Raw genomic sequence first — 26,864 nt, forward strand, 5'->3', positions numbered from 1 at the left:
TTATCTTATTTTTACTAACTATTTTTTGGAATAATAACGATTAAATTTTATTTTTTTTCTAGGGATTCTAAATACCCTCCAAGAGTAGGAGGGTTAAACGATGATAAGATTAAATTTATAAACTCATCACAATTTTTCATGGGTTTATGTTTATCGAAATTTTTTTGATTCACATGATTGCGAAAATGAGAATTATTCTGATCTTAATTAAGTACCCAAAGGATTATTTCCTTAGCCTCTAAATTGGCATGTGATAGATGCTAAGAGACATATAAAATTTTAAAATTATAATTAATTATAAAATAAATTAATAAATCAATGACAAACCACTCTAGAGATTGATTTGTCTTCATTTCTAAAGTTCAAGAAAACAAATTGATCAATTTTATTTCATTATCAAGGAAATTCGAATCCTTGATTAAGGTTTCAAATTATCCATCTCTTTGTTACTAACCATTATGCCAAAAAGATCGACCTGTTAGCGAAGGCGCGACTTACATATTAAAGACATGCCCATTCCAACACTCCCCCACATTGGAACACCCGTGTACAAATGCAAATGCACAATCCCACCTATACGGGGACGACCAAAGACAAAGTCCCACCTATGCGGGGACGGAACAAACGGGGAGAGCAGGACTCGAACTCGAGACCAACCTGTTCTGATACCATGTTACTAACCATTGCGCCAAAAGATCAACTTCTTAGCGAAGGCGCAACTTGTATATTAAAGACATACCCATTCCACCACTCCTCCGCACGGGGAACATTCGTGTACAAATACAAATGCACAATCCCACCTATACGGGGACGGCCAAAGACAAAGTCCTACCTATGCGAGGACGGAACAAACGGGGAAGTGGGACTTGAACTCGAGACCAACCTGCTCTGATACCATGTTACTAACCATTGCGCCAAAAGATCAACCTGTTAGCGAAGGCGCAACTTGCATATTAAAGACATGCTCCTTCTTACACTCTTAACTTATAAATATGCTTATAATTGATGTAGAAAATTATTCCAATTGAATGGAAAATCTCTCTCTACTAGATTAGGCTCCTAGAACCAAACCACGTAAAATTAGATTGTGTTTTTTGTTCTTCATACGCTCAATCTAATTTCCGATCAAGAGAGCACATAAGAGGGAACCTAATCAGCTTTACGGGATCACATGTTGAATCTCACATAGAGACAGAATCTTTCCGATTTAGTAGGAGACAAATATACAGAACCACGCATGGAGTCACATGTCTTCCTCACCTCTCCAATTGTCATTTCTTCGAGCTCTATGTGTTTGTTTCTTAAGAAAAAGTTCAGATTAGACACGGAATCATACCCACTTCACTCATCTTTGTCTTTCAGTTCATCTCTTTCTTGATTTTGAACAGGCTTCTCGTTTCCATTTCTATCACTTGTTCGTGCCGGTAACTGAAGATCAGCCCCCATGACTCTGAATCATGACGCAGAAAGTGGAGAGAGACTCGCTCAACACACTGATTTCAGTGAGCCTCTCATCCAGCCGAAAGGGAAGACCACAGCCATAGCAGTGGGTGGAGATCACAGCGGCAGCAGAAACGATGGATCCATCTCTATGGTTCTGATTAGCACTTCAGTCGCAGTGTGTGGTTCTTTCGAGTTCGGAACTTGTGTAAGTACTGAAAGTGACTGATCCAGTTCTTTCCAAAAACAAGATCAGTGGCTCTGTTCCATTTCATGCTGAATTGGCTCTCTCAATGTGGATGAATTGGATTTGTAGGTGGGTTATTCGTCTCCAACACAGTCGGGAATAAGGAAGGATCTCGGTCTTTCTCTAACCGAGGTTTGTTACATAGCTACAATCTCCTTCTTGTCTATAAAAAACGCTAATGATTACAGTTAGAGAGATTGCTTCGGGTTGTGCAGTACTCCGTTTTTGGATCCATACTGACGGTGGGTGCCATGATCGGTGCTATCACCAGTGGGAAGATTGCAGACTCTGTTGGTCGAAAAGGGGTAATAATATATAAAATTCCCTTAAATGTTTTCCATTAACACCGTAGTGCTGCTCACCGCGTTTGCCTTCTGAATCCAGGCAATGAGAGTGTCGGCTATATTCTGTATTTTAGGATGGTTGGCGATTTACTTTTCTCGGGTGAGCTTCTCCTTTTCATTTCTTCAGTTATGTTTCTAAAAGCTTCATTTCTCATGCGTTTCCACCTGGATGTTAAAGGGTGCCTTCACACTTGATCTGGGACGAATCTCCACGGGCTACGGAATGGGCGTCTTTTCTTACGTGGTACCAGTCTTCATAGCCGAAATAACGCCAAAGAATCTTCGAGGAGGGCTCACCACAGTGAACCAGGTGGGCGTCGATCACTGATATGAAACCAGGTTAATTTTCATTTTAATGTAGAAGGTTATGTGTTTTTACTTTTTAAATTTCTTCTATACAGTTAATGATCTGTTGTGGAGCTTCTACTGGTTTTATACTGGGGATAGTATTAACATGGCGGACACTAGCACTAGTTGGTAATCGATCACCAGCATTTTTATTTTCTCTTGTTTTCTTCTCTGTCTGCATTATACAACTTGCAGAGTATTTTACTTGCAGGACTTCTGCCATGTATTCTGGTACTGCTGGGTTTATTTGTCGTCCCAGAGTCTCCCAGATGGCTTGTAAGCTCTTGAAACCTCAAGATTGTGTATAGTTATTGTTCAGACTTCCAACGATTTGATGAGCCAAGAGTCCCTTGGTCTATTTTCAGGCTAAAGTTGGTCGTGGAAAGGAATTCAATGCAGCACTAAGGAGACTTCGTGGGAACGAAGCTGATATTTCATCTGAAGCAGCTGAAATTCAAGTGCGTACCCTCCTCTGAACATCAATCAATACTGTCATGATAATAGGTATTCTAATGAACTTTTGCAGGAGTATATACAAACTCTTGAAGTTCTTCCAGAATCTACGGTTATGGACCTGTTTCAAAAGAGATATTCGCACTCCGTCATCGTGAGCTCATACAAACTTGCATTTCCCAATCACTAGCAGAAAGTTTATACGTTTACTTCTATGTTTCTCATCCTGTATCCATTTGTGAATCAGGTTGGAGTTGGATTAATGATATTCCAACAGTTCGGAGGCATTAATGGAATTGGTTTTTATACGAGGGAGACACTAGAATTAGCAGGTAAGCATATTGCTCTGGAAACCTTTTCTTTAAAGATTTTTATGGTCATGTCAAACTATGGCAACCACCTTATTTCTCCATCAATGGTGATCTTAGGATTCTCCGGAGGAAATGGGACTGCAATTATTGGTTACATCCAGGTTTGTCCTACTTTGTCATTGTTAAATTGTGGAGTCTAATTAACGCCCATACGCAGAGTCTACGATATATTGACTATTGTTTTATTAAGGATAGTTTAGGGATTTTACACTTATAATTCAGTTGCCCTAATTTTCTCCTAGGGTTTAGGGCGCTGTTATAATAGTGATTGACGATCATGAGAGTGTGAGAGAGATTAAAGAAAAAACACAAAGAGAATGGTGTGCGATTTTCTCTTATAAACTTATTTTTTATCATAGTGAATGATTGCAGTGGTTGAAAAACATGACGTAGTCTCACCTTGAGGCAAACTTGTATAAATATTGTAGGTTCATGCCTGATTGTTCATTCTTCTGCGATTATTATTACTCTCGATAGTATTAAATTAGGGTGTCTAATTCCTAATAGTCTGCCCTTCATACTTGACCTATTAATCCATATTTGCTCTATATATATGGTTTTCTTGCAGCCTCCAATAAATCTATTGGGTGCCATTTTGATGGATAAATGTGGAAGAAAACCACTTATAATGGTAAGTAGTTCAACCAAGGAATGTTTAGCCTTTCCACAAGTCCATCATAATGAATTCCATTAAGATAGAACTTTTATTTTATTTTAATTTTTTCTTCCATGGCCAGTTCTCTGCAACAGGGACATGTCTGGGCAGTGTTCTTACTGGAGTAGCATTCTATCTACAGGTAGTTAATTACAGATTAAAACATTCATTTACTCTCTCAGTTCTCATAGTCTTTAATATGAAACAGGAGCATGAAATGGTGATTGACTGGGTTCCAGAACTCGTCTTTGCTGGACTACTGGTAATAGATCAAATCCCAGATTTCATAAGAACTAACCACCCTTCAATCTGTCTCTGTGATAACTTATCATCATTGGCACCAGGTTTACTTTGCATCATTCTCAACAGGAATGGGAGCAGTTCCCTGGGTTATTATGTCCGAGGTTTAGCTCAAACTTACCTTGTTATAACAGGTTATGTGATGAAAGGAATCAATTTACATTGCTCAAATGTTTGGCTTGGTTCCAGATATTCCCTATCAATGTGAAGGGTACTGCAGGAAGCTTGGCGACTGCTGTGAATTGGTTTGGTTCGTGGGTGGCTTCATACACATTCATTTTTCTGACGAATTGGAGCCAGTCAGGTGACTAAATTACTGGCATAATTTCATCCATTTTGCGCAGCTGATGAACTAGTGGAGTTTTCTTCTACTGTAGGGACATTTTTCCTCTACGCCGGAGTTTATGCAGCAGCTGTTGTATTTGTGGCAATTCTAGTTCCGGAAACCAAAGGGAAAACTCTTGAAGAAATACAGGCGTCGATGAATTCTTCGAAGAATATAGAAAATATTCATTAGAAATCTAGAGGTTGCTTAGCAGATGCTTATATTCATTAGAAACCACTGTTATTAGAGGTGCTTAGCGGATGCTTATTTCGAGATGATTTCAACAGACATGGTGAATTCTCTTGGATTTCAGGAACCTTTTTTCTGTTTGCCAGGGCGAGTGTACTAACTGTAGCGTTCGTGGCAATGTTAAACACTTGAAAAATTCAATCGGCCGCCATGAACGCTTGAATCAAGTAGAGAAAATTCTTCTAAAAAATTACTCTGGGGAAGGTAATCAACGAAGAAAGCTTCATTTTCGATGGCGACTTTCATATGCCGTTGTAGCCACTGCGTCGTATCAATAAAATAAGAAAGGTTTGAGGATTGGCCGATCAAGCAAGCAAATTACTGACAAGAGGGGATTGAAAACCTTAGGCTTCCCTTTGATACACTGCATCTAAGAAGAACGTCAAGACAAGTTTCTGTTGTTAATTCCACACCTGACCTCACGATCACTGTAAATTCATCTGATCCGACCGCCAGTTTGATCGTCTGAATTGATTATGGAAATAGAAGAGACCAGTCGATTTCCTGCAGTCGTTTTCTGTTTTCTTTCCCCTGCAGTTGTTAAGAAAAAACCAAAGAAATTCAAGCTACCGCCACTCCCTGTTCAGTGACTTAACACGGTTAAAACAGGAAAAAAATGCACAGAGGCAGGTAAGGAAAGGACGACCTCTAGGCTTCAACTAGGGTAAAACTGAAAACTCCAAATAGGATTACGTACAAGCAGACAAGACAAACCCGAAACTTTTTAATTTCAAACAAAAGAAACAGAGGAAGGAAGACCTTTCTTCTCGTCCTTTTTAGTTTCGCTCCTTCAGTCGTTTCTGCTTCATTAGGAGAGATAACCATGGAGAACCAGGTGGGCATCGAAGAAGGCGAGATATCAAAGCCACTCATAATAAGCAAAAGTCAGCAGGAATCCATATGGATGCTGCTTTTGAGCACTGCCGTTGCTGTTTCAGGCTCCTACGAGTTCGGATGCTCTGTAAGTAATCCAGTCGCATATACAGATCCTTCTCCTGCCTCATAATATTGTTTTTTTTTTAAATCTAAATTGGAACATCATTTTATTTTGATCTCTCTTAATTCGGGGTAGGTCGGATACTCTTCGCCGGCGCAATCGGGGATTATGAGTGATCTCCATCTGTCCTTAGCCCAGGTAAGATTACTCTTCAAAAGGCTCTCGCATCAGTTGGTTGAAGAGACGTATTAGTTTAGACCCAATGTGGATGGGCGTTGACCGATAAATTATACTTGATGGAACTGTGCTAACCATCTGCTCACACAAGCACGCTGATTCAGATGCAGCAAACTGATTCAAGTTTGTCCAAATGTAGCGTGTTATCCTTCTTTCCTCTCCTGGTTCTTCAAACTTGTGGAGACCGAATAAGGTGGTCGAAGTGAAAAATGTAAATGCAAACACAGATGCTTCAGAATCCGAATACTGAAAATTTCTAAGATTTAAATCTCTGCATTAGATGGTACTCGATACGGACTATTCCAATTTACCCCAAACTGCTCAATATTCAAAACTTAGTCAGACGGCTAACATTGGTTTTTTTTTTTTTTCCCTATCATATGTAAGATCAGATTTCCTCTTGATCTTTCTCTCTTCATATAATTTTCTCTCTTCTGCAGCAACCGCCAAGATTAGTTTTACAGAGAAAAAGAAAAGGTATTTTGTAATTTGCAAAAGAGGCACAGACACCATAGCCTCCTTTTTGAGTTCCATTTCTGGTCCTAGAATAGATATGAGAAAGCCGTTTTAGACAAGGACAATGTTTTTGAGTCAAAGACCTACGCTGAGGACAATAGTTCAGAGTTCATTAGAGCTCTGTTTTCGAGTGTTTGAAATTATTATCTCGTTTTATTTTGCAGTATTCTGTTTTTGGATCTATACTGACAATTGGAGCAATGGTTGGAGCTATAATGAGTGGGTATGTTGCAGACTTTCTTGGTCGGAGAGGAGTAAGTGAACATGGGATTTTTGCTCTAGTAGAACCTTTTGAGATAAATTTCATCCGACTCTGTTTCTGTTCTAATTTTGGGTGGAAAGCAGGCGATGGGATTCTCAGATGTTTTTTGCATTGCTGGATGGCTTGCCATATACTTTTCAAAGGTTAGTTGATCATTTTTAGCAAATTGGCTAAAGATAAAAATTGAACTCTGAAAAAGTATACTCTTTTATTTAATATGGAGTCAGTAACATATCTTAACACATACTGAAGGCCGCCTGGTCACTTGATCTTGGGAGGCTCTCTGTCGGATATGGGATTGGGCTCCTTTCTTACGTGGTAACTCCTATGGTTCTTTATACTTTCATGTAACACATTCACATGACAATTCAACAGTAGTGATAGTGTATGTCACTGTTTTGCTTGCTAGCAAATCAACCCATCTAGCACAGGCATTGAGAATACACAATATATTTCTCTCTCTACTTTTAACTTTTAGACCTGATGGCTTACAGGTCCCAGTGTACATTGCAGAAATAACACCAAAGAATCTGAGAGGAGGCTTTACAACAGTAAATCAAGTAATCTTTTTAACTTCCAAGTTTTGTTCTTCAGTTATTTTATTTTGTTGGTTTCTGAAAAAAATGATACAAATGTTTTATTTGTTTTTCTTTCTGCAGTTAATGATATGCTGTGGAGCATCTCTGTCTTACCTTCTGGGCACCATTGTAACCTGGAAAGCACTAGCAATATTAGGTAAACTGGAACATTTAGTAAAGTTTGCACATTCAATTCCAATTAAGCAGAGTGCTCCCATACATAAAAAATGGGTTGTAGTTTAATATAAACGCCCTAAATGTGGTTTATAGATGAAGAGTGAATCAGTGGTTGGCCAATTAAACTTTTATTATTACAGTTCAAAATTCTGAAATAAATATTTACAGCAAAAAATGGTTATATGTCAATGTTGCATTATTAATACAAGAACCACTTTCTACTCTTGCATTCACAGGAACTATTCCTTGCCTTCTGCAGCTTGTGGGCCTCTTCTTCATTCCAGAGTCCCCAAGATGGCTGGTCTGTCTTTATTCAGTTAAACATTATAATGTGAACGTTATTATGACAAAGATGGTGAAATTTTTATAACTTTGCAGGCAAACAGAAATTGTCCAGAAGATTTTGAAGCAGCTTTACTAAGCCTTCGTGGGAAGCATGCTGATATTTCTCAAGAAGCTGCTGAAATAAGAGTACTTAAATTTTGATTAAAATAAATTGTTCTTACATTTAATTAAATAGATATTCTTAAAAAATATGAACTGTTTTGTTAAAGATTATGAGCTGTGAATGTCCTTTCATTTATTTTATAGGACTTCACTGAAAGTCTTCAACTCCAAGAAGAGGCCAAGATATACGATTTATTTCAAAGAAAACATGCTCATTCAGTCATTGTGAGCGTTCTTCTAATCTAAACCTCTAAGAAGCCATGAACTATACACATTGTTTATTCTATCTGATCTCTGATTCCTGATCTCATTCTGTAGGTTGGAGTTGGCCTGATGGTACTTCAGCAGTTTGGGGGAGTGAATGCAATCTGTTTCTATGCAAGTTCAATTTTTGTCTCAGCAGGTAAGAGTCACTTCAGCCTAATGCTTATTTTCTTCTATCATTTAAATCTCTATTAATCCAATCCCAGGTTTTTCTTCCGGAAGTCTTGGAACTATTGCAATGGCTGCCATTCAGGTCATACATGTTCTCTCTATTTATGATTGTCACTTATTTTACTCTTGTTGCATTCAAAAAAAGAACAAAAATGTGCTATTTCTTGATACCAAAATACTTGCAGATCCCAATGACTACTCTAGGAGTGCTCTTGACGGACAAGTCTGGAAGAAGGCCACTTTTAATGGTAAGAATTACAAAAGATCTGTTCAAAGAATTTGGTAACATTTGCATGAAAAGCCTTGTTTATTTAAGCACCACTACTATTTTCAGGTATCTGCAGCAGGAACATGTTTGGGTTGCTTCCTCACTGCAATATCATTTGTAATTCAGGTTTGTCACCAGCCTATCTCACTCTCAGAGCACCCATGCATGCATATTAACTAGCACATAGATTTTCATATGCAGGGCAATGAAAAGTGGAAAGAACTGGCTCTTATACTGGCACTAGTAGGCATACTGGTAATAACAAGCAATTGTAGTTCTTCTTTGAATCATTTAGTCCATTCTTTAGAAACTGTTCAGTCTTTGTTCTATGTATGCTTCTCCATAATATTCCTAGGATTAGTTGTACACAGGGTCCTTCTCCTTGGGCATGGGAGGAATACCATGGGTGATAATGTCTGAGGCAAGTCCTTCTACTCTCACAGTAATACTCACATGACACAAATTATAAAGCTGTAATCACCATCTGAAATTGGTTTTAATCTCAGATATTCCCTATAAACTTGAAGGGCACAGCAGGAAGCCTTGTGACTCTGGTAAATTGGTTTGGTTCCTGGGCTATTTCCTATACTTTCAACTTTCTCATGGTCTGGAGCTCGGCAGGTAATAGAGCTAGCCAGAGGAGCCTAAAAACTGACACTCTCAAAAATTTGTTGTTTGACGCAGTGCTTATGCACTCTTTTATCTTTCAGGAACCTTTTTCCTATTTGCTAGTATTTGTGGCATAACTGTGCTGTTTGTAGCAAAGCTAGTGCCAGAGACAAAGGGAAGAACACTAGAAGAAATACAAAGCTCAATGAACACAATTTCCTTAGCAGGGCAGTAATCAGCACTCAAGCGACTAAGCCAACTCCTTCTGTGACAAATTTCAAGGGGCTGACATGAAGTGTGTTTAATGTAATATTCGTTTTATGGACCATAACAGAGAACTCATAAATATATACATATATTCTCAAATAAGTAAGAATAGGGATAGTTATGCTCATTTTCGGAAACCAGGGAGCGCTCGGGTGCTCAACTCGCCTTTGGAGACTGCCGAGTCGGGTTGAGGGGGTGGAATCCCTCCTGTTTTGGGCATTTTCCCTCTGGCTCGAGTCCTGGTTTATAATGGGCGACCCAGCCTGATTCAGATTTTCGGGTAACAGAGTCGACTCTGAATCCGAATTGGAAAACCATAGATAGTAAGGGCGCTCACCTGGGATGCGACCAGCCTTTGTGTGAACACGAGTTGACTCACTGGTTCACAATTCCATGCTGAAAGTGAGGTGGAAAGTGAATCATTTTTTGGTATTGGGTTAGTGCACATGACTCAGGACATGATCTTCATGCGTATTACGCAGTTCATGTTCTGGTGTTGTTAGGGGGCGCCGAAATTCATGTTGTGTACATGAACATACATGACTGAGGAGTTCATGTCCCAAGAGTAAACGGCGGAAAGCGTTTTCCGCCCGATTTTAAGAATTATCTACATGACTCTCGTGTGGGGCTGTCTCAGGGCTCTCTCTGCCGCACACCTCTCTGCCATTGCATTCCCGTAGCCCTCTCTCGTCTCCATTCCCGCAACCCTCTCTCGTTCCCGTAGAGCATAGGAGGTCGAGCATCTGTTGCAGAGCTTCTCGGCCTCCCTCTCTTCTCCCTCTCGGCGTACCGTCGGAGCGCCGCCTCTTTTGGCATTGCCCGTCGCCGTCGCCTTTGCCTAGCCCGTCCCCGTCGCCATCGTCGTTGCCCGCTTGCTCACTGCTGAGGAAGACGAAGATGTTTAATTTTTCCTAAGTTAGGAAAAATTAAACTATCTTCATAAAAATCATTAATTTATAATTTTTATTTATAAAATAATTATTTTTATTTTAAAATTACTATATTAAAATAGTGATTTAATAGTCATAATTAAAATATTGTTAAAATAAATATTTGATAAATTATTTTGGCATAATTATCAGATTGTTATAGTTAATTAAACCAATGGTTTTAAATTTTGTGATAATATATTATTAATTAATAATACATAAAATATATTATGTACAAATATATAGTGTGTTAAAGTTATGATTAGATCAATTTTTTCTCTTAAATTATTCATTTTTAGGTTAAAGTATATCATATGTTATTAATAAATCAATAACTTAACGTATTACTTTCGTTTTTTATTTATAAAGTTATTTATTTATTATTTGTAATTAATCATATACGTATTTCATTGGCTCATGTAATTACCATATTAATGCACAATAAAATATCTAATTCAATTAATAAATATATTAATATATTTAATTATATATTAAATAACTTATTCGTGTAGTAATAATAGTTGTTTTACCTAATTTGGGGTTTAAGGATTATGTTGTAATTAAGTGCACCGTAAAGGTTTAGAGATTCTCTTATTTTTTATGTTTTTCTCATGTTGGGGCACTAACACTGGAAACTGTTTTCCAATGCACATGAAGTCGTCAACTCTAACACCAAGTGCGAAGATGATCTTCATGTACATAACTGACATGATCTTCATGTTGGACATGAACTTGAACTTAAAAAATCTATTTGGGGGACTAACCCCCCCTTAGTGTATTTAATGTAAAGTGCATTGGAAAGTAATTTATTGTGTTAGTGCGTGCACAAAATGAAAAATGTAGTAGAAACAAGAGAATGAGTTATTTTTTTATAATATATCTAAATAAATAATAAACCTAAAAAACATGGTTACTTTTATAATAAGTAATTTAATATAATATTAAAATATATTAACATAATAAATAATTAAGTAGGGTATTTTATTAATAATTTAAGATAAATTATAGTTTAGCCTAAATTAATACAATAATTATGAGTTAAAATTAAATTATTAAATTAATTAATTATTAAATATAGAATACTCAAAACAAAAATGTTTACTTTTATAATGTCTAGATACTTGATCAAATTCTTACTTTAACAATATCTTAATTACCACTCTTAAATTAATAATTTAATATAGCATTAAGAGTAATAAATATAATAAAATAAATTATGGTAAATAAATAAATTATTAATTTAATATAATATTAACAGTAAATAAATAAATTAGTAATTTAATAGAGTGTTAATATAGTATTAATATAGTATTGATCAATTTCCTCATTTTCCTTCGATTCTCTTCTTGTCGTCATGTGATGTTGCAATAATTTTTACAAATTAAAAATATTTTTAAAAAATAAATAAATCTCTTCTAAATTATTTCACCAAGAAATATTTTTTAGAAATTGGAGAGCTTTCTTTTAAATAAATTTCTATTCTGCGATGGAGAATCGGATCCCATAGTTGGAGTGAGAATAAAGCCGGAGGCATGAAGCTCAAGCTGGCAACCATCCAGAACTCCGACGGCAGTGCATTAATGCCGGAGATTACAGAAGACCCATTCTTCTGGAATTCAACGAACCAACAAAACATCTTTTCCGACGGGACTCTTTCCCTGTAGAATTTGGCTTCTGTTCTTCCACGCTGATTTACTGAAAATAGATTTCTCTAACTTATATTAACTTTGTAGAATCTAATTAAGTCTTCATCTTGTGGGCATATAATGAAGAAAGGCGAAAATTAAAAAAAGAAAAAGAAAAAAGTCCGACGATTGTTCTCTTCCTCACAATCACACCAGCCATGCAGATCCTTTTTTTATCAGCCGTTGGCAACGTCTCCCAAGGTTTCTCAACACTAGCCTGTCATGCCGTCTCTTTCTCTCCCCCCAAACACCATTTGAAGGTCCCTCACCCTCCCAGGTTAATGGCAGGATGGCCTCCTGGAGCTTCTCCGCTCTTCCATTCCTCGGCCTCCTGTCCTTCCTCCTCCTCCTCCTCCTCCCCCTTCATTGCCGCACCTCCCCCGAGGTTCATGTTGGCATCGTCAGGAAGCCCGCGTCGCCGGAGGTTCCCACCTTCAGGGAGGCTCCGGCCTTCCGCAATGGCGACGAGTGCGGTGCCAACAAGGTTATCCACGTTGCCATGACGCTCGACGCCAACTACCTCCGGGGCACCATGGCTGCCGTCCTCTCCATTCTTCAACACACCTCCTGCCCAGAGAACGTCGCCTTCCATTTCCTCTCCAACCGCTTCGAGAGCGAGCTCTTCGCCATCATCAGGTCCACCTTCCCTTATCTCAACTTCAGGGTCTACCACTTCGACTCCGGTCGCGTCAAGGGCAAGATCTCCAACTCCGTTCGCCAGGCCCTGGATCAACCCCTCAACTACGCCCGGATTTACCTCTCTGACATCATCCCCGTCGATGTCGTCCGCGTTATCTACCTCGACTCCGACCTCATCGTCGTCGACGACATCGCCGAGCTGTGGAACGTGGACTTGGCCGACAAGGTGGTGGCCGCGCCCGAGTACTGCCACGCCAACTTCTCCGAGTACTTCACCCATGTTTTCTGGAATGATCCCTCCTTGGCGGCCACCTTCCAGGGAAGGCAAAAGCCTTGCTACTTCAACACGGGAGTCATGGTTCTGGACATCGATCAATGGAGGCGCGGCGGGTATACGGCGAAGGTTGAGGACTGGATGACGATACAAAAGAACAAGCGGATATATCACCTCGGCTCCTTGCCGCCGTTTTTGCTAGTTTTGGCCGGAAACATCACCCCCGTCAACCTTAGGTGGAACCAACATGGCTTGGGAGGGGATAACCTCGAAGGCAAGTGCAGGAAACTTCATCCAGGCCCCATCAGCCTCCTGCACTGGAGTGGCAAAGGGAAGCCATGGTTGAGGTTGGACTCCAGGAAACCGTGTGACGTCGATCATCTCTGGGCCCCTTACGATCTCTACCTCTCGTCGTCACACTCCCTGGAAGAATAACGACGGCGGGAAACAGGTGTGTGACCGCGCGTAAACCATATAGTATGAGATAGAGAACCTGTAGAAATTCTGGGTAACGGAGAGAAGCAGGAGCCGAGAGGAGCCAAGACTGGTGCAGCACTGCAACTCTTCGAGGCATGCAATTATCAGACCAAACATGACCTCCAAATTCGTTCAATTTAAAGGAGAACATTATAATTTCAGGGTTAAGGGAGAGAGAAAAGAGAAGACGAAGAGAGAGAGCGAGAGAGAGAGAGAGAGAGAGAGAAGAAGACGAAGAGGAAGAAGAAGAACAGTTGTAGGTTTGTCCATGCATGGTGAAGGTGTACAGAACGCCGAAACGATGGATTCCGTTAACAAAATGTTGCACAGTGCCTCTTATGCCATGAAAAGGGAATGGAAGAAGGTGGTGTTTACATTTGTTTCCGGATTACAGTGTGTTGAACTGGATTAACAAAACCCCGAAACGTCAAAAAAGAAAAAGTAGACCAATTTTTTTCTTGTTAATATGTTTGCAATTTTATTGGGATCCTGTCCATGTGTAAATTAGTAAATATATGTAAGATTACAAGTAGTATGAGACGATGAATATAACGTATATTTTCTTTTTCCCTTGTTTTCTATATTTTTTTGTTAATAAATTTGACAATCTCCCCTGACATTACGTGAGCAAGATGCATCTTATATGAATGGATGTGTGAAGTTGAGTCAACGCCCATCCCAAAATTATTAACCAACTTTGGAAGTCTGTTTTTCAACTAATAAACTCAATATCTTTGTACTCACTAATCCATGTGGGATTATTCTTTAACACTACCCCTCACGTGTAGGTTCTCTTTTGTAGCTCTGCATGTAGATAATTTGGGTGAAGACTTACATATGAGTATTGTTTTGATACCATGCGAAGTTGGGTCTAAGGTCCATCCCAAAATAACTAACCAACTTAGAAAGGCTATTTCCCAACTAATAAATTCAAGATTTTTGTACTCACTAATCCATATAGGACTATTCATTAACAGGATAGACTTGATTTCATCTCATATGCTTACAAATCTGGCTTAAAAATATTAATATAAAACCCGAACCAGCTCTCAACTTTGGTTCTATGCTAGGAAAGTTTTTTGTTTGAAGCAAAGCTGCACACAAGTCGGCCGGAAATGTCTCATAATCAGAGAAGATACCAGCCTCAAGACATCCTAGAAGCTGAAAAGTCGCATCTTGCCAAGACAAACTTGATCTCGGCCATTGTAGTTGAAGGATGAAGGAAACCTTGAGCCTCAGTGAGTCGCCTCGATGCCGACTTACAAGAGTTATCCTTCCTATATATCTGAAAACTTGAGTCACCTACATCTGAAATCACAATTTATGTGTAAAAACATAGGTGAGTCCGTTTCAACCATGACTATCACATCCTCTCCTTCGAGCATTGATCCATGCTCGCTCCAATTCATTTGAATGAGACCGAGCTGTTTTGTGTAGAGAGATTTGGTCAAAGTAGTAAAAAGCAGTTTCATACTTATGGCGGGGGGGGTTCTAATGATGGTACCCTCAAAACAGCACAAACATCGATTTTTTTCTCTGGTTACAATTTTCAATGATAATAAACGATCAATCAACTTAGCTCTAATACCAAATTATGAACGTGTGTGTGTGTGTGTGTGTGTGTGTGTGTGTGTGTGTGTGTGTGTGTGTGTGTGTGTGTGTGTGTGTGTGTCTGTGTGTCTGTGTGTCTGTGTGTGTGTCTGTGTGTCTGTGTGTCTGTGTGTGTGAACAAAGGGATTTGAGAGTTTTTCTCAAGTTGGTAAGATGGTAACATCTCTCTTGACACATTATGTCTAAGCAAATAAGAAACCAGAGAAAATAGGGAGAGAAGGGGCAACATATTTTATTTAATTTTATTTTAATATTTTGCAATTTCTGGAAAAGTAAAAAACTTTACGGATTTGATATAATTTGAGTACAATAAGCATCTATTTATAATAGAGAAAATAAGTAGAATACAATTATAATTAAATGACCTTTATCCCAATTACACCCAAAGTTAAACATTAAAAGATAAGGTTAAGAATAAATGAACAACTAAACATAGATAGAAGACTAACATAACTATAACATCTCTTATGTGAGAAGTTCTCATGTGAGACTCTCGTAATACTCCACTATATTAATTCTTGCTCTGTGAGACTTCTTAGACTCTTCCATACATGTTCTTCAATGTTCCCCCTCTAGTTGGAATTTATAACTTCAACTTGCAATGAAAATGACTTTTTGTCTTCAATCTTCATTGGCTAAAAAAATTTCATAGATGTTAAATCTTCATCATTTATTCTTCCCCTTTCTTGAATATTTTGGTCACATAAAAATTACCACAATATGTTAAACAAAATACCTATTTCTTGTACTTCTTCTACTAGTTCTCCCTTTCAAGATGGAGATAGAAAGAACATAGAGACCCAGCTTGGACAAAACCCAATTTGAGAGAAGAAAATCACTCCTAGTCATATGACAAACCTCTGTACGCTGGTCAAATTGGTCATAGTCTGAAACACACTCAACTCAATTTTAAAGGCAAAAAAATAGCTCAAGTTTAGGGCTTCATAAAAAGACTACTCACTTTTGAAAGATAGCTCAAACACAAATCACAACTCGGGTGAAAAGTAAAAGATTTAACTCAAACTAGATGGTGGAGACACTCCTATATTTTTTAGGTAGTGGGTTTAGGCATAACTCTTAAATGATGAAAGAAGATAAAATGAAAAAATACTAGAGAAAAATAACTTTAATCTGCAGGAGGTGACTATGCAACACTCATACTTTCAAATGAATCTAGAACATGAACTTTTTCTTTTTTAAAAAAAACTAGGGGAGATTATAATGGTAGAACTTAATAAATTTGACCAAGTATAACTTTTTTTGGGGGTGACCACAATTTTTGGAGTTAACAATGTGTAAGATACACAACCAAATAACAAAAACACAAAACTTGAAAACAGTATCGAAGGAAATTTTTGCATACCTTGAACGAGCACATAATGGAGTGATTAATTCTAACCAAAACTCTCTATTAGAGGAGAAATTTAGCTAAAAAACTAGGATTCTAGGAGAAAAGGAAACTCAACTCACGCCAATAGAAGAAAAATAGGGAAATTTGGCAAAATTGTTGTCCTTTAGTACTTCTGATATCAATATCTCCCATAATATTGATCAGAATCACAAACCATTTATGACTTAAGAAACTAGATTCAAAGAGATTTAATTTGATACCTAATTTGACATAAGAAGCTTCGTTATTGAATATGTTATGACCTATTCATTTTTTTTCATTTTGTAACTTGATGGTTGTCGACTCTAATACATATAGATCAGATTGATATGAAATTTTTTTCTTTCGAAACTATACTTCAATAACTTTCATTAAAGTATAAAATTTCTTCATAAAATATACTTATTTTGAGAAAAAAATATAATAAATTATGAACTATGTAATCTGACCAAACTAAGTATTATTTCTTCTTTGGCAAGCATGACCATTGATTCTTCCTAAATTGATATCTCCCTCTAGAAAACTTAGATTGAGAATTGGTTTAATAGGTAACAAAATAAACTTAAAGATCTATCTTTTAACATATATTTTTCTATATAAAGTCTTGTTCTTAATGAAATAAAATGACTTGAAAGTTGAAGTTTTCTGCTACTGCTCGAACCTCTCTTGCAATTTGACCTTTGTTGCTTCAAATATCGATTACTCTCTAAAGAAAACTTTGATTTCCAAACTTCTTTTAACGTTGGAAAGTAGACTCGAAGATATTTTCCTCAATATATAATTTTCAATATGAAAACTTCAGTATAGAGGTGTGAACGCCAAGAAAATAATAGGTACCGGAATAAGAAAGAAAGGAAAAAGATAGAATACACACCTAAACTACTAGAGATGATAGATAAAAAAGTGATTACATTATCTTTGTGGGTTGACCAAGTAAACTCACAGAACCCGCTCTAATACTATGTTAATTTTTTTGGAAAAGTGAAAATTTTCATTGACTTAATGTAATTTTAATATAATGAGTCTCTATTTATAATAAAGGAAACAAGTAGAATCCAATTACAATTAAACTAGTTTTATCCCATTTATAACCAAAGTTAAACTATAAAAGATAAGTCTTAGAATAATTGAAAAACTGAACATAAATATAAGACTAATATAATTAAAATACATTTAACTGAGACTCTTCTTTGAAACCTCCTCATGTAAGACTCCATCATACTTCTTACTGTGAGAGTCATATAAGTCTTTTCCATATATGCTCTTTAATAATATTTTAATAATATTATTATATGTACATGTAGTTTTACGTTTTAAGAAACAATAACTATATGACCCTAAATTTAATAAATAAATAATCATTTCCTACAAACAGATAATTTTACTGACCCTAAATTTAATAAATAAATAAATACATAGTTCGAAATACGATAATCTAGTAGAACCTTCTAACTTCAAAAGGAAGAAAACCTAAACAGTGGGAGCTGAAGGGGGTCTAATGCTCGTTTGAGGTTTTATCATGAGAGAATTCAAGTTTTCTCTAAATCAAACACAAAAAGTTCGACTCCAAGCAGCATTGCAGAAGCTGCAGGATTTGTCTTCTAAAGTGAACTCCTCTGTGACTGTTACCGTTGCCGATGCCATTCCGATCAACCATGAAGATGGTGTTCTCAAGTGAGTTAGTGTGATATTACCTTTTAGTGAACTTCAGCACTGACCAAGATTAAAGCATGTAGGAAGTGTTTTCTTTTAAAACTGTTGTTTTTTTTATTAGAATGTATTTATTTATTTTATTAATTCATTTTATGTAATAATTGTATTTTTACTATTTTGCCCCTTACTCTTTAAAAACCCATCTGTATCCTGTAAATCGTAGGAATGAAAAAATTATTTTTGCCTCTCGTCTTCGTCTTCCCGACTGTGTCTCCCGACGACAGAGCTCAACGGCTCTTTGCCATTCGAGGTTCTAACATGGTATCAGAGCGGACGATCCGCCATTTCTGATTCCCCTTCCGACGACGGCCCTTCCTTTCCCTTTTCGACTACTGTTTTCCGGCGGTTTCGCCATTATTTCCGACAAAGAGGTTTCCGCCCTCTGTTCGGACTTGAATCTGCGATTCAAGCTATTGGGAAGCTCATCTGGTATTTCCGGTGGTTATTCCCAGCAAAGAGGTTAGTTCCCGTTCCCATTTAATTTTTCTCTGGATTCCGTCGCCGAGAGGTTGTTTTTCTCCAGCTACGTTCGTTTCTGATTTTTCTTTGGGCGTCTTCCTGGATTCGTTGAGGAGACATCATTTCCGGCGCCGAGAGGGTCGCCGAGAGCTGGTTTTCTTCTGGCCTTCTCTGGTTGGCCGTGAGCTGAGCATTGTTGTTCCCTTTTTCGAGGTTGGTATCATCTCGAGGGCAGTTTGGGTATTTTGAAGTGCTTTGGTGGAAGATCAGACAAAAAAAAAAAAAATTGGAGTTGCATTGGTGGTCAGTGCTCCATGGAGACTTATTCATCTTCAGATTCTGGTTTACGTACTAGTTCGGCTCGTTCAGTTTTTGACGAATCATCGAATCTGTACTATATCCACCACTCAGACAGCCCCAGGCAACTTGTCTCTCAACTTCTTACCGGCGAAAATTACACTAGTTGGAGCCGTGCCATGTTGATCGCCCTATCCGTAAAGAACAAAGTTGGTTTTGTCGATGGCTCCATTCTTGAACCTCCCAGTGCTGATCCTATTCTGCTAAACTCTTGGACCCAGAATAACAATATGGTTATCTCTTGGATCTTAAATTCCGTCTCCAAGGAACTTTCTGCGAGTGTTATCTTTGCTGTATCTGCCAGAGAAATTTGGCTCGATCTTCGGGATCGTTTTCAACAGCGGAACGGCCCTCGTATTTTTTAGCTTAAACGGGAATTGATGAACTTGGTTCAAGACAAGGATTCCGTTAGTACTTATTTTACCAAATTGAAAACCATTTGGGAAGAACTGCGCAACTACCGTCCTCATTGTTCTTGTGGGAAATGCTCATGCGGTAGCGTTACGAATCTGAATGATCACCACCATATGGAGTATATCATGTCCTTCTTAATGGGCCTTGACGACTCTTTCTCTCATGTTCGTGGTCAGTTGCTCCTCATGGATCCGATGCCCCCTCTTAACCGTGTTTTTTCTCTGGTTGTCCAAGAGGAACAACAACGACGAACTACTCATGCCTCGGGTTCGAATGCTCCCACTGACACAATGGCGTTTGCAGTTAAATCTGACAAGATAGAAGTTAGTAAATCTGGGAACCACCCCCACCCTGACAGAGGTTACAATGCTCCACGCCCTCCACCTTACCACACTTCCCGGACTCAGAATTCCAGTGCTCCTCGGAATCCAAACAAGGACAAGTATTACTGTACCCACTGCAAGATTACTGGCCATACCATCTCTCGTTGCTTCAAGCTCCATGGTTATCCGTCTGGATCTACATTCAACACCAAGCCAAATTCTCCTGCTGCTGTTCATCAAGTTTCCCTTGCGGATGCTCGCCCTGGTTCTTCTTCTGTCGGGGGTTTTATTCAGAATCTGGACCCCACTCAATGTCAGCAGCTCATATCCATGCTTTCTACTCAACTGAGTAGCTCAGCAACGGTCACCACTGCTCCAGACTCTTCTACATCCAGTTGCTTGGCAGGTACTTGTTTTTCTGTCTCCTTACGTGGTTTATGTTCTTCCACTCCATTCTGGATTGTCGACTCCGGAGCTACTCGACATATTTGCTCTCAAGCTCATATTTTTATCTCCTTGCATGTTATTCCTCATACTACTGTTACCTTGCCAGATAATTCTCATCTTTTAGTCCGCTTTGCTGGTGATATTAAATTACATTCTCACCTTCTACTTAAAGACGTACTATTTGTTCCTCAATTCCAATTCAACTTAATCTCTGTTAGTGCTTTAGCTACTGCTTCTGGTCTTACAGTAAGTTTCTTTCCTGATTGTTTTGTTATCTAGGATCTCTCCACCCAGCGGACGATTGGCAAGGGTGACAAAGTTCAAGATCTTTATGTCCTCCGTGCTCAACATTTGCCCTCTGCTTCTCATGTTTTTGTTAGCAATGTTTCTGCCCATGTTTGGCATAATAGGTTATGACACATTTCTTTCAAGCGACTTGATTTTTTGAAGGATCAGTTGCACTGTGATGTAACTAGATTACACAAAGCAGATCCTTGTTATATTTGTCCTCTTGCTAAACAACGTAGACTATCTTTTGAATCTCATAATCATTTATCCAAATTTCCTTTTGATCTTGTGCACTGTGATATTTGGGGACCATATCAAACTGTCTCTTATACTGGCCATCGTTTTTTCTTAACTCTTGTCGATGATTGTACTCGATTTACTTGGATTTATCTACTGAAGCCTACTCTGATGCTGATTGGGGATTATGCCTTGATTCTCGCCGCTATACTACCGGCTTTTGCATCTTCATTGGTGATTCTTTGGTCTCCTGGAAGGCCAAAAAGCAGACCACCGTCTCTCGCTCCTCCGTCGAAGCTGAATATAGAGCACTTTCTTCAACTGCCAGTGAACTTATTTGGTTACAGCAACTGCTTCAAGATTTTCACGTCAAAGTCGACTCTCCTGCGTTACTATACTGTGACAATCAAGCTGCGATACATATTGCTTCTAACCCTACATTTCATGAGCGTACCAAACACATTGAGATCGATTGCCATTTTGTTCGTGAACGTGTTAGTTCGGGCGTCTTCAAGTTACTTCCCATTCGTTCTCCATACCAGTTAGCTGACATGTTCACTAAACCTCTTCCCTTTACTCACCTTTTTTCTTTATTGTCCAAGATGGCTGTCAAGGATATTTATAAGCCACCTTAAGGGGGAGTATTAGAATGTATTTATTTATTTTATTAATTCATTTTATGTAATAATTGTATTTTTACTATTTTGCCCCTTACTTTTAAAAAACCCATCTGTATCCTGTAAATCGAAGGAATGAAAAAATTATTTTTGCCTCTCGTCTTCGTCTTCCCGACTGTGTCTCCCGACGACAGAGCTCAACGGCTCTTTGCCATTCGAGGTTCTAAGGTTCTAACACTTTTGCATTGTGTATTTGATTGCAACTTTGATTTAGGGGACACGGTACATCCGAGGTTAATGGCGTATGACTGTGCTTTAAAGCCAGGTGACTATGAAGCTATACTTTTCAGATCAGATGTGTGTCTGAATTCTGGTTACGACTGGAAAATCAACGAAAGAAATACAAACTTCTGAAAATTCACTGAAGTTCTCCTGCTTATTGTGTAAATACTTATACATCAAAGTTAAGACCCAATTAACGCATTGTTTATCATAGTCCGTGCATTTTACTCTCGGATGTTTGGATTAACTATCTTAACCGCTATAAGCAGAAACAATATGTTTTATCTCAAGGAAAGTGAATAATGGTATCTGGTTCTGCAGGACAGAACAGAGGATTCGAACAAAGGAGTGAACACTAACTGGAATTAAAATTACAAGTACGAAAGAGTTTCTATGTAAATACAGACCCAACTACAACATCCGTCAGCCTCTTTTGCAATGCAGGACCATTGTCTTTTTTCTTTTCAATAGATTTTTGCATTTTATTTTATACGTAATTTTTTACTTTTATAGTTTAAATACTGTATCAAAGAAGGTTCTAAATGAAGCATGATCATTTCTTGGTGTTTGTCATATTGCTGAATAGTAGTCACTTTTTAATCCCTCATTTTCAGCTGTCATGATGATTTTTGTTTCTGTTCTTGAAGATATTTTTTTCTTAACGCATGCATGCATAAATTTATGCACCAGAGTCCACCACTTCAATACACACTTTTCATCTCACAATGTTGTACAGCTAAAGTGAATGCAATCTCTTTCACTTTTCTCCTTCTTCCTCCATCTCCTGCCCTCTCCTCTAAGCTTCCTTCTATTTCACTCACCGTGAAAATGCTCTAATCTGCTAGTGTTCCAATTATGATTTAGACACTTCTTTTATGTGCATTATGGTGAGTTGGACTTTAAAAGCTTTCTAAAAAAATTCATGTGTTCTCCCAAAAACCCTAAGGAAAATTTTCTCTATGAAAAAAAAGATTGTGAAATCTATTATTCAGATAGTCTGACATTGATGTGCGTTTGTAACACAAGAAAATCAAACTGATACGTTGAAAACAAGCATCAAGAAATTAGGGTTTTAAAGCAATAGAATCAATGCTTATTTTGCTTGTGTCCCATAAGAGAACTGACTCTCTGAGAATTGATAAAGTTATCTGGTGCTTATGACAATTCTCTTCGCTCTCAGAAGCTGTTTTTTACCATTATCTTCCAGCCATTCATCATGCTATTCATGTGACATTTGAATGGCGGCTAATCTATTTAATTTTAAAAATGATGTGTTTGAAACTCATTTTACTGTCCCATTGATTACATTGCAGATTGCAGACTGAATTTCATAGTTACAAAGAGTATGTCATCTTTTTTTAGGAGTCAAAAGCTGAACATGTTTAAATGACAATTGTTAAAAATGATTTCACCATATTTTTCTGCTCCTAGACAGGTAATTGGGTGTTTTTTGTTGCCTATGTGGTTGTTCATGTTGATTTGCTAACTATCAGTAGTTTCTGCTAGATTGCTCCAAAATGATGGAGGTTAGAGATAAATTTCAGTCAAGATGCAGTATTAATGCTGTTTTTTTTTAATGAGTATTAATGCTGTTATCAATGAACTATTTTTTTTTTTTTTTTTAACTTGCCAGATGGTATCCAGGTAAAGTTGTTAATTCTTCTGCCAGTTGCAAGTAATTATCAGTATTTATGGTTCTTTTTCTGCATTTTCAAAAATTCTAACTACTCTTTTGGTTGAGCCGGAAAGCAAAATAGATCTTTTGAGTTATCTTTGAGTATCCAACTTACTGCATGAAAGCATACATTTTAATGTTCTAGTCTCAAATAAGAAAAAACAATGTCCTTTTGCTGACTTTTTTGTATGTTTGCAGGCTGTGAGCTAATTCTCCTTCCTTTACTATCTGTCTCATGTAGAGACGACGAAAAGCAGTTGATGAACTCAACACGCGAAGTATCGTTGAGGAAAATGATGTCATTTGTGTAAGTTCTTGATTTTTTCCCATATTTTTTGCATTTCCTTTGGTTACTTAGGTTATGTATAAGATTGAAAACAATGGCTTGAGCAACCTCAAAGGATACTGTGATTATTTCCTCTTTTGTGTGAAAATAAAATGTCACACACTAGAAAGAAAATACTCTAGATAGACTCTTGGTTCTCTTGCTCCCTTTTCGGCCACAAACCGTGTGCAACCTGTTTAAAATTTCATCTTGTGTCTCTTAATTTCTAAAAAACGAATGTTGACAAATATTTGGGGATCTCGGTGGAAGGCAGCCAGCTGCTACGTTCAATTAACATGAAAAGAAATAAATATTCCTGACTGTGAAGGATGGCTCATGAGTTCCAGATATTTCAAGCAAGCGATAAGGGAAGAGACTTGGTCATCTTGCGTAGAAAATTTCCAAGGATGTTGTACTGAGGCTTAAAAATGCTAATAGTTTACTGTATTTTTTAAGATCCGGGAACATGGAAAATTTGAGGTTGGGTATCATCAAATGGACTGGTAGGATGTGGTTTTGCAATCAATTACTAGCAAACAGGTTGGAATGTGGTCTTGATCTCTGGAGGTCAGAATCAAATTACTACATTTATTAGATTAAAGTAGTTAAACTCTAGTTTGGAACACCTCGCAAGTGCCTCCAACCATACAGCAGGGAGAAAGTCATTCCATGGGGACTCTCTAAATGTGATTTACTGGTGCTATCATAATGATGATGCACCTTGAAAATTACAATTCACACCCCTAGATCAACCGATGGACATGCTGATAAGACTGTGTGAGGATGGAGCTGTTTCTTGTTGTCCATCGTCCACCATTCCCCTTATTCATTGCTTCTCATGTTAGCTTTTTTTACTGGTAGGTGCTGTACTTTCTTGTTGCTTCTGATAAAAATCTCATCTTTTTGTAAAGAAGATAAAAAAGAAAGTTATTCCACATGACTCTCCCTCTCGGAGTGACTTTCTTTAATTGCACAAACATCAACCTTTGTAATTGATCATCCATAATATGGCTTTTTCCACATTGATTTGTTGTTGAATTTTTGTTCCTTTAAATAAATTCTTAAAAGAAATTGAAGCCAAAAGTAACAAAAACCAAATCAAAATTAACTACCCTAGAAGAGCAAGAGGGGGTGTTTACCCCATTGGAGACTAGGTAACACATGTCGTATAGCTAATGGAGATCGAGTCTTGTCTATGTTGGGTTTCACTCTGTCTGTTGAAGGGATTCTTTGTACAGTGGAAGCCTCTTTGAGCATCAAAATCAAAGACATGCTTGGAGCAGAGTTCTTCACATAAGGAAGTCATTGACCGAAAAGAAGGGCTAGTTATATGTATCCTGCTCTTGATGTTGTGATTTCCACTGCAATTGTCTTTTTTGTTCTTCAACTATGGGGTTAAATATGGCAGGGGCGAATTGATGTTTAGCCCACAAGCCTGAGTTCTCCACTGGACTCGAGAATTAAATGGGACTCGCCGACGTATAGACTGGGTTCGCCCACCTATGATTTGCATAGTATGTGAGATGTATCAGATCATGGGTGAAATGCAATGAGTAACAAGTACAAGCAATTCTGGCAATTGATAACATGGGTCGTCCAATCGATGATTCAACACTAACCCAAGACGAGGTAAATATGCACAAGATTGGTATCGAAGATTTGAGCAACACCAAAGCCTACAGGTGAAAGGAAAATGAAAAGGAATTAACGTGTTGTATTTGTCCATCCATACTGGCGTGCTCGTCGTTCCCATTGTGCTGATACCTTTAATTCAGCACTCAGTGCTGCTTCTAGTCTTTCTCTAGCTTCCTCGCATGCTTCCACTCCAGTGTTGCACTTTTCTGCTTCTTTTTGGTACTTGGAAGCGAGCTTCTTGGTATCTAGCATGTTGGCCTGCATCTGTTGTTTGAGGTCCTCTGTAACTCCTGCCCTCAACTTCAGTTCTTCAGCTAGTAAATCTATTGTAGGTTTCTCCATATCGTCCTTCATGTAAGGATCGTAACTTCCAGAGTCTGCACGAAAAGGTGAAACGCCAGAACAAGGAAAAGGAATGGATAAAAAAAGCTGGGTATAACGGAGTTACCTGACAGAACGGAGAGAACTGATTCTGAGGAGCAGTCACAGTGGCATGGCGAACAGGGAACTCTTGCATTTGATAGCCAGTTGTAACCAACAATGCTTACCCCCAGCAAAAACACAAGGAGTCTCAGAATGGTGAGATTACAGGAACCATGGATGAATTGATGTGCCATCTCCTCAGCACTGTTCGATGAGCTCAAAAGCCGATGTGCGATTTCTTCATAGTTTCAGTACCAGAATCACACATCAACAGGCAACGTCTTAACTGTCAAAGAACTCCAGTTTTTGAAAAGAAAAAAGCAGACCCATATAATCCAGAGCACTGTTCTTCTTTTCTTGCTTTTCCCAAAAGAAAAAAAAAACACACATATCCATATGATCCAAAGAAGCGTTCTTCCATTTTGGCTCTTTCTTTAATCAAAAGGATACACACAGGGAGAATCTTCCCTTTGTTGGCATCCAATAACCACTTCACAGAAATTCACCTGAGTACAGACGAGAATGAATCAACTATGGGTTTCTTTTCCTTTTTGAACATTTAAACTAGTTGTAGACCAGTACAAAGAATCACGGTTGAAAACGAAAAACGATCTCGAACACGGACAGTGGCTGATTCGATCAATTATTAAATTCCTGTTGGCTCGTTATCCGAGCAAAAACTCCTCTCTTCAGCTTTAACTTTCGACGGTCAAGCAGACCCAGATCCCCAAACAAATGGAATCATCGCTTTCGAAAGAGACATCAAGCCGAAAGATAAGGTTTAGAAATCAGAGATGTACAGGCAAAGCCATTAATGCTGCGATTTTAGATATCCAACTTCGATGGGCTCCAATCGTTAATGTCTCGGATTGGGATATCCTATACACCTCGTACCAGTTGATGCAAGCTGATACAGATGTGTATCGGCCAATACAATTTCGGCATGGCCAACTCCCATAGTGTGACGGACAGTGTGTACAAATCCCACAAGTCAACCATTTTAGGGTACCAAATACATATAGGTGGTACAAAACGGCTACCACAAATTTGTCTAAGGCAAATTAGAAATAAGTGACATCTAAGGGTGGCATTGAGCGGAGCCCGAACCTGACTATGTTTGAGCCAAGCTTCGAACCGAACCTCGTCTCAAGCCTAAAATTGTTATTGAGCTCGAACCCAAAAATTTTAACCGAATTCAA

The 26,864-nt window shown here is 38.2% G+C and overlaps 4 protein-coding genes across 7 annotated transcripts; 3 read left to right on the forward strand and 1 right to left on the reverse strand.

The window, feature by feature from the left end:
- The first annotated feature begins 1,309 nt into the window (after window positions 1-1,309).
- On the forward strand, window positions 1,310-4,873 carry LOC137955865 (sugar transporter ERD6-like 7). Of its 2 annotated transcripts, none has more exons than XM_068803043.1 (17): window positions 1,310-1,648; window positions 1,757-1,819; window positions 1,903-1,992; window positions 2,072-2,131; window positions 2,210-2,341; window positions 2,433-2,504; window positions 2,575-2,655; window positions 2,745-2,837; window positions 2,906-2,986; window positions 3,080-3,164; window positions 3,261-3,304; window positions 3,772-3,834; window positions 3,941-4,000; window positions 4,067-4,120; window positions 4,203-4,262; window positions 4,348-4,462; window positions 4,536-4,873. In XM_068803043.1, exons 1-17 carry the CDS (start codon window positions 1,445-1,447, stop codon window positions 4,673-4,675), a joined length of 1,497 nt encoding a protein of 498 aa, XP_068659144.1. In that variant the 5' UTR covers window positions 1,310-1,444; the 3' UTR covers window positions 4,676-4,873. The 2 variants fall into 2 exon arrangements, with proteins under 2 accessions (XP_068659144.1, XP_068659146.1); XM_068803045.1 differs by having other exon boundaries at window positions 1,311-1,648; window positions 2,433-2,508; window positions 2,591-2,655.
- Window positions 4,874-5,410: 537 nt separating this feature from the next.
- On the forward strand, window positions 5,411-9,573 carry LOC137955866 (sugar transporter ERD6-like 5). 3 transcript variants are annotated; one of them, XM_068803046.1, is made up of 18 exons: window positions 5,417-5,693; window positions 5,805-5,867; window positions 6,587-6,676; window positions 6,768-6,827; window positions 6,937-7,002; window positions 7,179-7,244; window positions 7,344-7,419; window positions 7,676-7,740; window positions 7,818-7,910; window positions 8,031-8,111; window positions 8,205-8,289; window positions 8,357-8,403; window positions 8,507-8,569; window positions 8,656-8,715; window positions 8,791-8,844; window positions 8,951-9,010; window positions 9,096-9,210; window positions 9,300-9,573. In XM_068803046.1, the coding sequence occupies exons 1-18, from the start codon at window positions 5,556-5,558 to the stop codon at window positions 9,431-9,433; spliced, it is 1,416 nt and encodes a 471-aa protein (XP_068659147.1). In that variant the 5' UTR covers window positions 5,417-5,555; the 3' UTR covers window positions 9,434-9,573. The 3 variants fall into 3 exon arrangements, with proteins under 3 accessions (XP_068659149.1, XP_068659147.1, XP_068659148.1); XM_068803048.1 differs by lacking the exon at window positions 9,300-9,573 and having other exon boundaries at window positions 5,411-5,693; window positions 8,961-9,010; window positions 9,096-9,183; XM_068803047.1 differs by lacking the exon at window positions 6,937-7,002 and having other exon boundaries at window positions 5,418-5,693.
- A 2,795-nt stretch (window positions 9,574-12,368) lies between these two features.
- Window positions 12,369-13,427, forward strand: LOC137956143 (probable galacturonosyltransferase-like 4). The gene has a single exon (XM_068803502.1). It carries the CDS (start codon window positions 12,369-12,371, stop codon window positions 13,425-13,427), a length of 1,059 nt encoding a protein of 352 aa, XP_068659603.1.
- Window positions 13,428-25,168: 11,741 nt separating this feature from the next.
- LOC137954805 (uncharacterized) lies at window positions 25,169-25,967 on the reverse strand. The gene is made up of 2 exons (XM_068801702.1): window positions 25,691-25,967; window positions 25,169-25,619 (listed from the first exon to the last, which is right to left on the reverse strand). Exons 1-2 carry the CDS (start codon window positions 25,857-25,859, stop codon window positions 25,312-25,314), a joined length of 477 nt encoding a protein of 158 aa, XP_068657803.1. The 5' UTR covers window positions 25,860-25,967; the 3' UTR covers window positions 25,169-25,311.
- Between the last annotated feature and the right edge of the window lie 897 nt (window positions 25,968-26,864).

The sequence above is a fragment of the Aristolochia californica genome, unplaced genomic scaffold (assembly GCF_029961685.1).
Source record: "Aristolochia californica isolate CCGP_79_NKW_82.1479 unplaced genomic scaffold, dmAriCali1.0.hap1 SCAF_2, whole genome shotgun sequence".
Classification (NCBI taxonomy): domain Eukaryota; kingdom Viridiplantae; phylum Streptophyta; class Magnoliopsida; order Piperales; family Aristolochiaceae; genus Aristolochia; species Aristolochia californica.

Bases quoted from the DNA above. Each gene is read 5' to 3' on its own strand.
- LOC137954805 (XM_068801702.1), bottom strand. From the start codon at position 25,859: ATGGCACATCAATTCATCCATGGTTCCTGTAATCTCACCATTCTGAGA. The intron at 25,620-25,690 runs GTAACTCCGTTA...CTTTTCGTGCAG, and splicing joins AGTTCTCTCCGTTCTGTCAG to ACTCTGGAAGTTACGATCCT.
- LOC137955865 (XM_068803043.1), top strand. From the start codon at position 1,445: ATGACTCTGAATCATGACGCAGAAAGTGGAGAGAGACTCGCTCAACAC. The intron at 3,305-3,771 runs GTTTGTCCTACT...GTTTTCTTGCAG, and splicing joins CAATTATTGGTTACATCCAG to CCTCCAATAAATCTATTGGG. The intron at 4,001-4,066 runs GTAGTTAATTAC...AATATGAAACAG, and splicing joins GAGTAGCATTCTATCTACAG to GAGCATGAAATGGTGATTGA.
- LOC137956143 (XM_068803502.1), top strand. From the start codon at position 12,369: ATGGCCTCCTGGAGCTTCTCCGCTCTTCCATTCCTCGGCCTCCTGTCC.
- LOC137955866 (XM_068803046.1), top strand. From the start codon at position 5,556: ATGGAGAACCAGGTGGGCATCGAAGAAGGCGAGATATCAAAGCCACTC. The intron at 7,420-7,675 runs GTAAACTGGAAC...TTGCATTCACAG, and splicing joins GAAAGCACTAGCAATATTAG to GAACTATTCCTTGCCTTCTG. The intron at 8,716-8,790 runs GTTTGTCACCAG...TTTCATATGCAG, and splicing joins CAATATCATTTGTAATTCAG to GGCAATGAAAAGTGGAAAGA.